Source organism: Mustela nigripes, chromosome 3, assembly GCF_022355385.1.
Source record: "Mustela nigripes isolate SB6536 chromosome 3, MUSNIG.SB6536, whole genome shotgun sequence".
Classification (NCBI taxonomy): domain Eukaryota; kingdom Metazoa; phylum Chordata; class Mammalia; order Carnivora; family Mustelidae; genus Mustela; species Mustela nigripes.
The window spans coordinates 43,697,276-43,712,678 of record NC_081559.1 but is presented as its reverse complement, the minus strand read 5'-3'; the positions used below and the strand labels follow the sequence as shown (position 1 = coordinate 43,712,678).

At 48.3% G+C, this 15,403-nt stretch overlaps 1 protein-coding gene across 3 annotated transcripts in view; it reads right to left on the bottom strand.

Annotated features, from left to right (window-relative positions):
- Positions 1-9,566: 9,566 nt before the first annotated feature.
- Positions 9,567-15,403, bottom strand: part of LRRFIP1 (LRR binding FLII interacting protein 1) — a 136,335-nt gene continuing 130,498 nt past the window's right edge. For 2 of the 3 annotated variants that reach the window (XM_059393811.1, XM_059393813.1), the window contains 4 exons: positions 13,836-13,953; positions 13,073-13,152; positions 11,895-11,999; positions 9,567-10,434 (listed from right to left, as the gene is read on the bottom strand). In XM_059393811.1, coding sequence (XP_059249794.1) covers positions 10,324-10,434; positions 11,895-11,999; positions 13,073-13,152; positions 13,836-13,953 — 414 coding nt within the window. In that variant the 3' untranslated portion in view covers positions 9,567-10,323. The remainder of the gene's footprint in view (positions 10,435-11,894; positions 12,000-13,072; positions 13,153-13,835; positions 13,954-15,403) is intronic. The other variant, XM_059393812.1, reaches the window with a different exon arrangement.

The following is a 15,403-nucleotide window of genomic DNA, read 5'->3' as shown; positions in this document are numbered from 1 at the left end:
CCCGCAGGACTCTCCTTTGACAACTCCTCCATCCCTGTCAAGTCCTGTCAGTTTTAACATCTGACACATTTTTTTTTAAGATTTTATTTATTTATTTGTCAGAGACAGAGGGAGAGAGAGCGAGCGAGCACAGGCAGACAGAGAGGCAGGCAGAGGCAGAGGGAGAAGCAGGCTCCCTGCCGAGCAAGGAGCCCGATGTGGGACTCAATCCCAGGACCCTGGGATCATGACCTGGGCCGAAGGCAGCTGCCCAACCAACTGAGCCACCCAGGCGTCTCACATCTGACTCATTTTTGTAAAGGACCGCTGACTCTCACACGGACTGCAACAATGACCTCCTATCCGGCCAGAACAATCTTTCCAGAATGCAGGATTAGTTCAAACCCCAGCTTAAAGCTCAGCAACAGATGTCACTGCTCTTTGGATGCAGATTAAACACCCCGCAGGACCCCCTGCCAGCCTCTCGGAAAAAGTGCCTGGGCTCTGCGTCAACCTGCCACAACACGTCCTCGACAGGTGAGCCCCGTGCGTTCTCCCTGGCTGCCGCGTCCCGCTTCCCGCCAACCACTTGGAACTCCCCCTCCCCCTCCGGGTCCCCCCAGACACCCCGGCTGCGGGAACCCCTGCTGGCCTGGCCAACACACCCACTTTGGGGAGTCTGGGTCCGCTGTCCGTCTATCCAGCTGGTTCCGCCCGTGGCAGGGGGCCCGTGAACGCCTGTCACAGCGATGCACGCGCAGGTGGATTTCCGCCTCCCACCGGAAATAACTCCATCTACACGACAGTCCCGCTTCTTAGCTCTAGGCCCGCTCTTGGGGTGCCAAGGCCGCCTTAGCGCCTGCGAGGTGAGGCGGCGGACCACACTCAGGATCGAATATGAAGGTACCAAATTGGGGGATTCTGGAACAGACTCTACGCCACTGCGCAAACCCAGAGCGGCGGCCTACCCCGCCGCTAAGGATTCTCGCCTCCGGGGCTCGATTCAACTGGGCTTCGCTATAGCGGCCCCCAGGCACCCGGCCTGCTCCCCGCCAGCCCAAGTCTATGCCCGTCGCACCTCAGAGCCACACCGCCGCCGTCGCCGCCGTCGCCACCACCGCACGAGAAACTCCGGACCTCAGCCGCCGCCTCAGAGCCGAGTCGTTCCTCGTGCTGCCGCGGGGCGCGTCGGGTAACGGACAGCAGCGGCCCGCCCCTCGCTCGGTGGACGCGCCCATTGGTCGGCGTCGGCGCGGGCGGCGCTGTGATTGGCCCGGCACGGACGAACGAGGTGGTGGACTGGCGTGGTGCAGAAGCGGGCGCAGGAGAGCACCTCCGAATGGGCGGAACTAGTTCCTTCAGGGCAGCCCTGGAGTCTGGGCTTGCGTCTCGGTGGTGCAAAGACCTGGGTCCCGAGAGTTGCCGGCACAGGTCCAGCTGCACCCTGGCGTGGGCCCAGCTCCCGCGGAGGTGGGGGGGGGGGGCAGCCCTCTGCGACAGGTGTCCCTTCTCTGGCCTGGCACGACGTCGGCCCTTGGACTGTCCGTTAGACTCCCCAACTCAGGCGGGGGTCGGGGAGAGAAGACGACAATTAAGGCAGCACCGAACACCCAGGAATCAAGACAAATGATATTTTAATTTCCTTTAAGGAAAAAAGTAGTGAGCAATCCAGGGGCGCCTGGGTGGCTCAGTGGGTTAAAGCCTTTGCCTTTGGCTCAGGTCATGATCCCAAAGTCCTGGGATCGAGCCTCACATTGGGCTTTCTGCTCAGCAGGGAGCCTGCTTCCACCTCTCTCTGCCTGCCTCTATGCCTACTTGTGATCTCTGTCAAATAAATAAATAAAATCTTAAAAAAAAAAAAAAAAAAGTAGTGAGAAATCCAAGATGAACCAAGTATCCATATCGGTATTCCTAACTTTTCCTTTTGCCTCAGGTTCTGGTATGTCTCCACAAGGCACCATATCCTGTCTTTAAAAGTATTTGTTTTCGGGGTGCCTGGGTGGCTCAGTGGGTTAAAGCCTCTGCCTTCAGCTCAGGTCATGATCCCAGGACCCTGGGATCAAGCCCCGCATTGGGCTCTCTACTTAGCGGGGAGCCTGCTTCCTTCTCTCTCTGCCTGCCTCTCTGCCTAGTTGTGATTTCTCTGTCAAGTAAATAAAATATATATTTTTTAAAAAGTACTTGTTTTCACCCATCCTGAATTTTTTTTTTTAAAGATTTTATTTATTTGACAGACAGAGATCACAAGTAGGCAGAGAGGAAGGAAGAGAGATCTCTGGTGGAAGCAGGCTCCCTGCTGAGCAGAAAGCTCAGCCAGGCTTGATCCCAGGACTCTGGGATCATGACCTGAGCTGAAGGCAGAGGCTTTAACCCACTGAGCCACCCAGGTGTCCCAATCATGAATTTTTTTGACATTAATTTTGATTTTTGTGTAAGTCGTTTGTTTTGAATTTCTGGGCTTTTTAAAAAAGACCCTTTTTTCTTAAAGATTTTATTTTTAAGTAATCTACACCCAACATGGCTTGATTTTACTGCCCTGAGATGAAGAGTTACGTGTTCTGCCAAATGAGCCAGTAAGGCACACCTGGCATCGTTTAAGGTGCCATTAACAACTTAGTTTTCTGACACCATCTCTGCATTCCCCAATAGCCATGGGTCGGTGGGATCCTTACTTCTCTTTGTCCAAGTTCTGGGTGTCTGAATGTGTGGCCTGCTCCACCCCCTTCTCTGCCTGGCAGCTTTACTGTGTCAGGACTCATGGAATTGACTCAGGGCTTAAACTGTTCCAAAGTGAAATTTCACATTTTTATGAAATCTGTCCCAACTATTAGTAGTTTATAGTGGTGACTTTTTTTTTTTTTTACCCCATTCTGCATTAAGAATAATGGTATTTACACAACATGCAAATGTTCACATTTACGCAACATTTAATCGCTTTTTATGATTTGATTTTTTTTTAAAGATTTTATTTATTTATTTGACAGAGAGAGACCACAAGTAGGCAGAGAGGCAGGCAGAGAGAGAGAGGAGGAAGCAGGCTCCCTGCTGAGCAGAGAGCCCGATGCAGGACTCGATCCCAGGACCCTGAGATCATGACCTGAGCCGAAGGCAGCGGCGTAACCCACTGAGCCACCCAGGCGCCCCTGATTTGATTTTTTTGACAATTGATTTGTTCCTTATAATTTTTCAGTATTTTCACGTTGTGAAAGTTACACGTGTTTAGTGTAGAGCATTCAGGCAAATAGAAATCCTCTGTAATCTTATAGAGATTCCCTGTGGATATTTTGGGGGGAGCAGCATCAAGAGAGACACCACTGAGACCTTCTCTCATGCAGACTTCAGTACCTTTTGCTTATCCACCTGTCCTGGCAGGAGCTGTTGACACTTGATTCCACAAACACCTGAGGAGGTCCTGCTGTGTATCAGGCAGGTCCAGAGGTACAAAGCTTAAGGCAATACCTTTCAGAGTACATACAGTCTAGCTGTTAGCAGAGAGCTCCTTACAGATAGAACGTGTGGGACTGAGATGCAGGAGAGCAGACATGTTAGCATGGGAGCCATATCCTGGGAGTCCCTAGGGAATGCAGCCAGCACTCTGACCTCACAGGGACCTGCCTGTTCTTGCCCCTCTGTAATATACACAGCTCCTGGCAGAGGCTACTCACTGCCCCATGGTCTTTTACCAAAACAATCTAGGCTAGTGGTATGTTTTTTTTTTTTTTTTTAACTTCCAGATGACTATTAGAATAACTACGAGATTCACCCCCAAACAATTCAAAGTGATTTTCATAAGAAACAGATTAAGCCTATAAATTCGGGAGAAGATTGAATTTTTTATATTTATTCTTACTGTACATCTCTATAGTTTTTTATGTTGTGTATCTCCTAGGAGAATGTATAGGTTTTCTCTAATACAGGTTCTTAGGTTTTTCAGGGTTTATTACTATTGTTTTGGGGGGCATTTTTTCACTATTATGAAAGAGAATGTTCATATACAGGTTCTTAGGTATTAAAAGGTTGTTCTGCAAATCATTTCTTGCCTTGATTTGGCTTTTTGAGTCATTTGTGCTGCTGCAGCTCCTCCTCCTGAGACAGAAGTTAGCAGCTTTAGCATTGAAGTCAGATTTTCCCATGTATTTTGTTTTGACAATGGATTTATGGTTGTGTTCTCCTATTTTGCTTTGCAAAATATTAACCTTGCTAAATTTTGGGAAATTCTTATTCTGGGTCTGACCTCTTGTTTTCTATTAGGTATATAGAAATCAGTCATCTTATTTATATTACCACAGACTGCCCAAATGGTTCATGGGAGGAGGGAACAATGATTGTTTGGTTCCTTTCATGTTCCTTTACCAAATTAGAACTAGATTATTGAATTAGTAAATTAGGGGCACCTGGGTGGCTCAGTTAAGCATCCACTTCCTTTTTTTGCCTTTTTTTTTTTTTAAGATTTTATTTGTTTATTTGAGAGCGAGAGCACAAGAAGGGAGAGGGTCAGAGAGAGAAGCAGCAGGACCCCACATCGGGGTCCTGCTGCTTCTCTCTCTGACCCTGGGACTCCAGGACCATGACCTGAGCTGAAGGAAGTTGCTTAACCAACTGAGCCACTGCGGCGCCTGGAGTGTCCAACTCTTGATTTGGGCTCAGGTCATGATCTCAGCGTCATGAGATGGATCCCCACATTGGGCTCCATTCTGGGTGTGGAATCCTCTTGGGATTCTCTCTCTCTCCCTCTGCCTCCCCCCACCTCCTCGCACCATGCTCTTTCTCTTTAAAAAAAAGATACGGATTAAAATGTTTTGATATGGAAACATTAAACCACAGGATTTTAAACCCCATTTAGTAAAATCACAGTGGGTGAGGGACTACTACTCTCAGTCACTGCAAAATTCCAGGCTGGCTGAAGCAGGTTGAGAAAATCCACACAGGCCTGAGCCGAGAAGCAAAGGTGGCTTTGCCCCGGGAGTAACTTAGAAGAGCTCAGGCAGCAGAAAATCTGAGCACACCTGAACTGGGAAGGGGACAACAATTTGTTCAGTGTGGAAGAGCGTCAGACAGGGGTGCCGTCTTCAGCATGCTCATGGTGGTGGTGATCTGCCCAGAAAGCTAGCAGTGAGAGGTAAACACAAACCTAAAGAACCCTCCTCCCTTATCTTGGCTACCCACATCTAAATACAGAATATGTACCGCTTGAGATTTAGGGAGTTCTTTTAGCATTCTTGGACCCACTGCCAATGTGTGTGGGGGGTGATCCCTACGCAAAACACCAAACAATTTTTGGATACCAACAGGTGTGAACTCAATTCTGACATGCTCTACCTGGAGATAGCAACCAATTCCACAGGTTAAGGGTTTCATCTTACAAGGCTATCTTCCCTGCCACCCCAGCCTGCCACCCAGCAGATGCCAGTTGGAATTCCAGGTTGTTACCAGTATTACAGACTGGTGGTTCAGATGGCCTCCTCCTTAGGTCCAACAAATTCGCTAGAGTGGCTCATAGAACTCAGGGAAACACTTGCTTACATTTACCAGCTTATTAAAAGGATGTGATAAAGGATATGAGTCTGATGAAGTATGATGAAGAGACCTATAGGGTGAGGTACGAAACAATGGAACTTCTGTCCTTGTGGAGCTTGGGGCCTAGGGTGGTGGCACATGGAAGTGTTCTTGTTCGCCAAATGTGGAAGATATCCAAAAAGAAAAAAGGACTCAAAAGTCTCCTCTTGGGTTTTTATAGAGGCTTCGTTATATCATCATGATTGACTAAATCATTGGCCATTGGCCAATCCAAACTTCAGCCCCTCTTCTCTTCCTAGAGATCAGGGTGGCACAGAAAGTTCCAACCCTCTAGTCACATGACTGGTCCTCTTGGCAATTAGCCCCTACACTTGGGTGGGGCCCCAAATCACCTTTATTAATAAGACACCTTTTCACCCTATGACTCTGAAGCACTTTCAGGTAGGGTGGATGAAGACCAAGCATATATAGACCAAAATACATTTTGGTTATCTGAATGACCATGTCTGTATTTCTTATAAATCTTTATATCTCAGGAGCATTAATCTAAGACTTCAGATGTTTTGAGTTTAGGACTCTTTCTCTAAGACTGTGGTGTTCTTGTTACATGCCACCCACGGTATGGGTGATTGCAAAGGGAGACACCCAGCCATGGCCATTGCCACTCCATTCAGACTAGCAGAGCTTGCCTAGCATTCAGTGTGCTTGGGGACAGAGTAGGAGTTGTCTGGTAAGTGGAGATGGGGGCTATTCTGATAGAGAGGGGGAAAGGAGCAAGCAGTGGGTATTGGGAACCAATAGACATCACACCAGTCAGGAAAGGAGTGTGGAGGCAAGTGTGGGGCTGGGCCTTGGGACAGCCGCCTGATTCTTGAGGGACTGGTAACTGGATGGAAACCTAGTCTTGGGAGGCTCTTGGACACAGGGCAGTCTTGAGCTGAGGTCCTCTAGATCCTCAGGTCTCTCCATACCCGGGTGGGGATGAGACTGCAGGTACAGGAAACCCGACAGGTCAATAGATAGCAGCTCATGTGCAAATACCCAGATAGGCAGGTGCACACATGTGCCACATCTGGCCTGACCACTTGTAGAAACACACCAGATGCTTATGCCCCAGTTTGAAAATTGGAACCTGGCTATCTCTGCCTGGTACTTCCCACCCCGCTATCCCATGCTGCCCTTTTCTGTGATTATCTGCATGTGTGGCCATTCTCTTCCTTAGAACCACCTTCTTAAGGTGGGCATTTGTCTTGGTGTTCTCCACAAGCTCAGCTCCATGCAAAGCAGAAATCCATATTTGCTAAATAATAACCTAAAATTTCAAAAATATCAATGCTAAGTTTTGATTCTTTCGTTTACATTTCAGACGATTGAAATGGGATGTCAGAAATGAACAATGGAACATAGCACCTCACTGAAGTTCTGAACTGTGCTTAACTTAACATTATCTACTGATATTGTGCATTTACAATGTCTTTTGAATGGGTTTATGTCCTACATGTCTTAAATGCCACTTTAGTTCTAAAAATGTGGCCAGTTTGTAGGAAACATTCAATAAGCATCCTGGTCCAGGTTTTCAGCCACCTCTTCTCTTCTCTCAATTTTATAATTCAGGTGAAAGCCATGATTCTCAGTGGAGGGTAGGGTGCTTCCCTTGTGTGACGTCTGAAATATCTACATTTGTCGCGACTGCAGGCTGGACTGCGGGCTTGCATCTGGTGGGTAGAGCGAGGGATTCTGCTCAGCTTCCTTTGATGCCCAGGACAGCTGCCCAGCAAGCAAGAAGGATTCCGCCCAGAATATCAGTGGTGTGTGGTTGAAAATTCAGAGATGAGAAAAGCCAGCAACAAATTCCAGATAGCGACATTTGAGGAAAATTCATATTCTATGAAATAAATTTAAAAATCCTGTTCTATCTTCTTCTGGATTCAAAAGTGTGTGTAAAACGGATTTGCTATTTCTGTAAAGATTGGTGGGAAAGGTAGAGACTGAAGGTTTGACTTCTTTGGAGCCACAGATTTCGGGCAGGCTATCTTCCCAGGCCAGCGAGACAAGTAGCCCTCCTCTTACCAGTGGTGGCAAGACTTGCAGCCTGTTAACTCCCTGGGCTATGGCCTCCTCGTCTTGTAACCTCACAGGACTTTTGTGAAAATCCAGTGAAGATATATATCTAACTATCAGACAAATAAATCCGAGTGCTCTATGTACTTGCTCTTAGTATCATCTGTGATGGCTCGATAAGGAGGTTGTGCTGCTTAAACGTGTTTGTATTACAATGACGTGTTGCAAATCTTAAGGATAAGACAAGGAAGGAAACATTTCCTCTGTGCTAGCTGTCCCACCACAGCAAGAAGATGGTACTGGAGGGACCCTGCAGGAAGCAGGGACTCCCCTTCCTGGTTCCTTCCTTCTTGTTCACATGGAGCCTGCGGTGTGAATGTGTGCCACCCAGGGGTGCCCACCCTCCAGCGAAGTTTGCACCCCAGTCCTGGCCCCTGGCTTCCTGCCCGCTGGCATCAATCCCTGGCACCCTGTGACTTATATGTCCCCTTATGGGTGGTGGCCCCAGGCTCTCTATTGAGGTCTCAGTCCCAATTTGTCCTCTCTTGGGTATTTTCCCTCAGCTCTAGGCCAGTCTTTAGAGTTCTCATCCATCCTTTCTTTGTAGTTCATTCCCTATGGGTTGATCATTCCCTGCATTAAATTTCCGCTGCTCAGATTATTGGTAGTTTCTATTGTCGGGCTGGACCCTGATCCCTTGCATTCTTGAAAGAACTTGGAAAGCTTAATGCTCCTGAAGTAGAACTCTAAAGTTAGAAGTGTTTAGTAGTGGTTGGAAACCAATGTGTTTTGACAGATCCTAGGGAAATATAGAAAACATGTTGTCGTGGAGAGTTGGTGCTTCCATGGGATCAATGCAAGAGTAGGTTTCTGTATTAAAAACATGGGTCTTGGGGCGGCTGGGTGGCTCAGTGGGTTAAAGCCTCTGCCTTCGGCTTGGGTCATGATTCCAGGGTCCTGGGATCGAGTCTTGTATCGGGCTCTCTGCTCAGCAGGGAGTCTGCTTCCTCTTCTCTCTCTCTCTCTGTCTGCTTACGATCTCTGTCAAATAAATAAAATCTTTAAAAAACAAAAATGGGTCTTGATGCACCTGGGTGGCTCAGTGGGTTAAGTCTCTGCCTTCAGCTCAGGTCATGGTCTCAGAGTCCTAGGATGGAACCCTGCATCAGGCTCTCTGCTTAGTGGGGAGCCTGCTTCCCTCTTTCTCCCTCTGCCTGCCTCTCTGCCTACTTGTGCTCTCTCTCTCTAATAAATAAATAAAATATTAAAAAAATAAAAATAAAAACATGGGTCTTGAATATACAGCAGCTACAACATGTCTGTGGGCACTAATGTGTGGCTGGGGACTGGATGATCTTATCTGTGGCGTGCTCAGGAAGGAGATCTGAACCGTAAACTGTCTGTGGAACAAGGAGACATGAACTCCTCTCATGCCTAATGTCACCTTGTGCATCCCAGACCCAGATGGTACTGGGGGACAGGCCCCCATGACCTCTAGCACTATGTCAGGAGCGCTGTCTCAATGGTATACACCCAGGTCATGTCCCTTACACCAGGATTCTCCAAGTGTCAACATGAGGTATACTTGGGTGACACTGTCTGGCTAATATCCTGAAAAGCTGACTTGCTGACCCAAGCTGCCTTGAAGTACAACATCCACAAGGACTAACTAAAAATCTGTAAGTAGCCAAACTTTTCTCTACTTTGCTCCAGAAGATCACGTAGGTGACTTTAGTGTGTTAACTTCCTCGGTTTGCTTTATATTCTAAGACTCTTATAAGTGCACTCGCTATTCTTGTTTGTTGAGAATACACTTTTTTTTTTTAACTAGGAAAAGAAAAATTAACTAGGAAAAGAAAAAATTTTAACTAGGAAACGAAAAATTATAAAATTTGATATACACAAAAAAATAAAGAGATGATCCAAAACACATGAACAATGAATACGGAATAAAGATCTTCTTTCTCTGTGGAGAAAGAATATAAAAAACCACATTACTAAAATTTTTCAGCATTTCATTTCTTTAATTTTTCTAATAGTACATTCTTTAAAAGGAGTTCACAACTTCAAGTCCAAATAGAAGGGTCACATAGTACGAATGGAAAGCTGTCATTTTCAGTGGAGCTATTGCCTAATTACCCTGGAAAAAAGTGTTCGTAGGGTTGAACTGATGCAAAAATCCCTTAGAAAAGCTTCATTTGTTGCCTGTAAAGAGTCTTCTTAAGGTCACTTTTACTTCCAGACCACCCCCTTGTTTCTAGTGAAAGAGTTTGCTTCGTAATGGCTTGTGGTTCCACAGTGTTTTGTGTATGAAAAGCATAGGCTAAGATACTACCAAAGTCGCTCCAATTGTAGATTCTGCCCCAAAAGGAAGTCCCAACACTGTAACATTTCCCCTCCACTTTCAGCAAGACACATGAAAAGAAAACTCAAGTTGCATTTTAATCTTTACTTTGATTGCCATGTTCAGTGGCGTTGCGAGGCTGCCGCGTCGTGGGACACGGAGCTCCCGTGGGCCCGCTGTGCTTGTTAAATGACCTGCGGATTTGGAGTGGTGGCCCCAGCCCGGTTCAGGGTCCGCAGTCAGAGGCATCTGGTGGCTGCCGGGGCGGTGGCTGGGCCGGCTTGGGAGCATGTGGGAGCCGAGCGCTCCCTGGACGCTCTTGGAAGCAGGGGACATAGCAGCAATCCAGGGACGGGAACGGAGGCAAGCCCACGATACCATGCTCTCCATCTGCTGACCGGGTTCCTGGACAGAGCTGACGTTTACTGCTGGGACAAGAGAGCGCTCCGATTTGCTTTCATTTTCTCCAGGCGTTTCACTAAGTGGCCGTTGCTCACCTCCAGCTCTTCTGTTTTGTCCAATGCACAGCGCAGCTGGAAGCAAAGAGGAAAGGCAGCTTTGAGGAACTTGCTTCCTCCCAACGTAAAAGGATTGCTAAGATTCCATCCCACTGCACAGGACAGTCATCGTCTGGACACACTGAGCTCCTTGTAGTATAAGCATTATGTGCGTGCATGTGTATATTTCTTAGCTATTCCTTAAGGGACTCAAGGCACAAGATCCTGGCCTCAGGAGTGACTAGGCAACCCTCCTCTGAAACAACTCAACCCCAGACACGGCACAGTCGTGGGGGTCCCAATGGTCTGACAAAACATAAGTGAGGTGAACAGATCAGAGCTGAGCCCCGGCCAGTTGGAGGAGTTGGTCCCTGAGGCCTGGGCAGCCAGGGGCAAGGTTTCAGAAACCAAAGTGAGAATGGCAGAGGCCAAGATGGCCATACCGTAGAGCCCGGGCCACAAGAGCTTGGGGGTCAGAGTGGAAGCCACACCAGCAGGGCCACAGGGCGGACAGGTCGGGGTATGACCACCCCGTGGTTGCGGAGACACGCATCCTCAGAACGGAGACTGCAGCTCTACCTCTGATCCAAAGGCCTTTTGGGGGAGGGTTCCTGGGGTCCTGGCATGGGTTAGCCTCCCTGCATCCCCTCTCACTAGCAGAGGCAGAGGCAGAAGCAGAAGCAGAAGCAAGCCCCCTCTGCAGAAAATTTCCCCAAGTCAGGCCCCGAGGACCCGCACATCAAAATCAAGCATCCCTTCACAAGACACCATACACACGAAGGATAAGCCTTCTGAGGCAGCAAGGGAATTTGAGCTGCCAAGACTGAACATGGGTCGGTCCTTGGGTGGGCATGGAAAACACAAGAGTGTTCCTCTACAATATCTTTAAAGAGAGAAAGATACAGTTAACAAAGAAGCATACACGACCATACAATGAGCAACCATCAGGAATGCACACACTTTAAAAAGATGAAAGGTGAATGGGGAGACCTACCAGCAAAGCAGTAAGGAGCTGGGCAGGACAGGTGGGTATAAGATATGGGAGCTGCAGGGAGAGGGTCTCACCACCTCAGGGTTAGAGCCCCAGAGGGGAAGTGGAAAGACTAGGAAAGAGGAATACGTAAGGAGGTCATGGGTGAAAACTTTCCAAACTTGACTTAGAGACAGACTTCATGGATCCAAGAAATACAATACATCCCGAGCAGAATCAACAGTAGGAAACCTGCAGAGGATGCACGAGGGTGAAGCCGCAGAAAATCAAAGACCAAGAAGAACTTGAGAGAAGCAGGAGAGAAGAGGCCACCTACAAATGCCCCACAGCCACCATCATGGCTGGGATTCAGCCCCAGGCTCCCGGGAGCATTGGCGAGGCCCTTTGGGGTGGCTTTGGCGCCAGGCCCGGGAAAAGTCTGGCGGGGGAGGGGCAGAAGCTCTCTCGGCTGACAGTTAGACCATCATTTCCCATTCTTTCCCTGCCAACAGCCTAGAAAATTTACCTCTCTTTGGAGTTTCCGTTTTTCGGCCTTAAGTTCATCTTCTATTTTTTCGGCATTTTCAGCAGCCGATTTATAACGGGATACTTGACTCTCTAACCTTATTACCTAGAAGGAAGGGAAACATCCTATGTGTAAATTAACAGGCCTGTTTTCTTTCTCCAGTTGCTTTATCACATGTGGAATCAAAAGGCAAAGTTATCAAATGGCAGGACAGACCATGCAAATCATTAAGACCTAGCACCTTGGGCTGTGTATAGGTTCTAGCCAAGTGAGCCCTTCTGGGCAGCCCAGTGCTGATTTCTGTGAGGGTTCCCTCCCCTTTCTGACCCTAGTCCAAAGGCGTGGCTCCCACAGTGCTGCCTCCCTCCCCGACGTGGGGCCATTCTGCAGGAGAGGTATGTTGAGGCAGAATGATGCTCTGGACAAAGGTTCAGCCAGGGCCTCAGCTCCTGTCATTCTCCCTGGGGTGGCATGGTGGGGAGGAAGCAAGGGAGAAAGAAAGGCCAGGAACTAATAGAGAGGAAAGGAAGGAGGCTTGAGGATGGCATTCCACAGCCAGGCCTGTGGCGAGGGACAGGAGCAGCCACAACCCACTTGAGACTTTCAGTCCACTGAGACCAAAAGCCTGCTTCCTAAACTTGTCTGGTCCCAGGCGTGCTATTCTCATTTCTGTTTCCTCTAAAACTTCCCAAAGTGCTAGCCACAGGAACCCATAACCGAGGGGGTTAGAGTACCAACTTCATCTCTCCCTTGGCTGAGGACGCAGCTTGCCCCAGATTGGCCCAACATGCTAGAGGCATAAACACCCCCATCTAGAAACCAGAGCAAGCCAACCAAGGACAGAGGCAGAAAATCTGGGAAAGAGGGATGGCCCCACGTAAAATGCTTTCTAATAAATTATTTTTAAAGAACATTTTTAAGCACCCCCCCCCCCGCCCACATTAGTGATTTTCCAGAAACAGCCATTGTTTATAAAGGGTTAGTATCCATTATAACCACCAGAATCTTCCCAGTCATCTTCCCTCCCCTACTTTCTCTCCCTGCAGGAAACACACAGACAGCCCTTTCTGGCTCGGTGACTCTCTGCTCCTTTTTGAGCTCAGCCCTCCAGGGCAAGTGCACCTCAGTTAATCATCGCTTTCACTCCCCATTTATTGCTTAAAAGTACACACACATACATTTTGTTCTAATGCGGTTATCTCTTGCTCAGATTTTGCAAGTTTAAATTTGAGGTCGCTGATCTGTCTGTTGGCATCCCCTAAAGGTTGAAAGAGAAGGAAAATCTGTTAAACTCTTGGGCTTTTTAAAATGTTAAAACAATAATACCTGGGATCCAAGTCCCCTACTGAGTCACTGGCATGCAAAGCTGGAAGTTCTGGCCTATGGCCCCACAGGGTAAGGAGGGTGGGGGGAAGGAGAGGGGGAAGCTGAGATAGGAGAAGGCAAGCACTCTCCCTGTGCCCAGGTTGGGCAGGTGCCAGGCATGACAGCCCCTCTGAGCACAGAACACAAAGAAGTGGTTGGGGGAGGGGAAGGGGGGGGGAGACTTCGGGTAATTTTATCTCCCTTTAGGCCTCTTTCTAGTTTACTTGTATGGAAAAATACCTTTTACTTTTTCCATACCATAGGCTGAAGTCCTATGCAGCCTGGAAAACACCGTTTTTCACAGTGTATCATATGGTGGTAACTTGGAGCACATTTTGGCGGCACCTGTTCAAGTCCCAGGGCTCACACAGGATCATCCCCACTCTGCCCACCTGCCCAGCCTCGTTCCAGTTCCATCCCACACAGAGACATCATTGCACTATTGTACTCAAGGGCTTTTGGGGGCCAAGGGGAACGCCGGGTGTTCTTGGCCATGACGGTTTTTCTCCCCTGGCCCCAGGATCACACAAACAGGACAGGTAAAGGGTTTACTTCCCCAAGAGGATGGACATTTACTTTGCAGATCCATTACGTGAATGTCTGTCCCGTTCTCTAAGATGTCATTTCCAGGGTGCGGGTTGTCCAGCTTGCCGTTCTTCTGTCTCTCTTCCAGCTGTCCTTTGAGTTTCTTAATCTGAAAACATCCACCAATAAAATGTGTGAATTTCTCGACTCTAAATGAGGCCAGAATTTGAGCATAGAGCCTATGACAAAGGAAGAGGTGTGCAGAAACCAATGCCCCATAATACAGTTGAGTGTTGCTATGGGGTTATTTCCTGGGTCTTCAGGTGCCCAAGAGATTGGGGTTATGTAATCAAGCACAAGAAAAATGTAGTAAATGGTTACAATCCACCAGCCACCATGGTTGGGGCGGGGGGTGTCTCTCACCTTTAATAACCAATCCAAATAAAGAGATGAACACCCTCGGCCCATTGGTACTCTTCTCAGGAAGTAAGAGCATAATGGGTGAAAATGGAATCAGGTTCACCATATCAGGCAGAAATTATTTTGTAACTCTGGGTGAAAAGTTACTTTTTTTTTTTTTTTTTAAAGATTTTATTTATGTATTTGACAGAGAGAGATCACAGGCAGAAAGGCAGGCGGGTATGTGGGAGGGGGGAAGCAGGCTCCCCACCAAGCAGACAGTCTGATGTGGGGCTCGATCCCAGGACCCTGGGATCATGACCTGAGCCAAAGGCAGAGGCTTTAACCCACTGAGCCACCCGGGCACCCCTGAAAAGTTATTTCTAAGTTTGAAATTCCTCTTGAATTCAGGAGACTATACATAACATACTTTAAACTTTTATCTCAGAGTTGTTAGCAAGTCAGTGCACTAGTCACCTTCACATTCTTCACTTAGAAGCTGGGCAGGGCCTTCTGGAGCCTTCCAAGCCCAGAAGCACCATCCGGAGGGCCTAACAGAACTGTGTGCTCCCTCACAGAGCCCCTGCTCTGGGAGCTGGCCTCTGCCCAGCTCTGCTCCCTGTGGCGGAGTCATGTTGAGCAGAAAGGGAGGTCAGCAGCCAGGACTGCAGAAAGTTCTGGTGTCTGATGGGCAGTCTCCAGCCCTGTCCTGTTAACCTCTGACCTCTGTGGCCCCCATGGAAGCTGCCTCCTCCTCCAACAGCCAGCAGAGAGCAGAGCAGAAACTCAGGCACAGACTGCCCACTGGTATGCTGCACTGCTCTAAGGAAATGCCTACAGAATTAGGATGGAAACTTGTTTTTAGAAGAACCCAGGAACCTCAATGCAGCTACCACATTGAGTGCTTTCCCCGATTTCGAGAGCAACCTTCCGAGGAATTGTAAACATACAGCAAAATACTGTTGATTAGGCTTATGTAGGAAACTGAGAGGAACTGAGTTTCCTCAGAAAGTGATCCTAGAAGGACTGAGGAACAGCCCTCCGCACAAAAAGACAGAGCAGGACCGTCGGTGAGTGTTTCTGGAGGTGGAAGAATGCGACGAAGTCGACAACTTTGGTCAGCTGCACCAAGAAGAAAGTACCTTCTGGAAAGGGGTGCTGATCACTGAGGGACCCCCCACACCGACTTCGCTGAGCCAGCAGAAGTCGAAGTGCTGTTA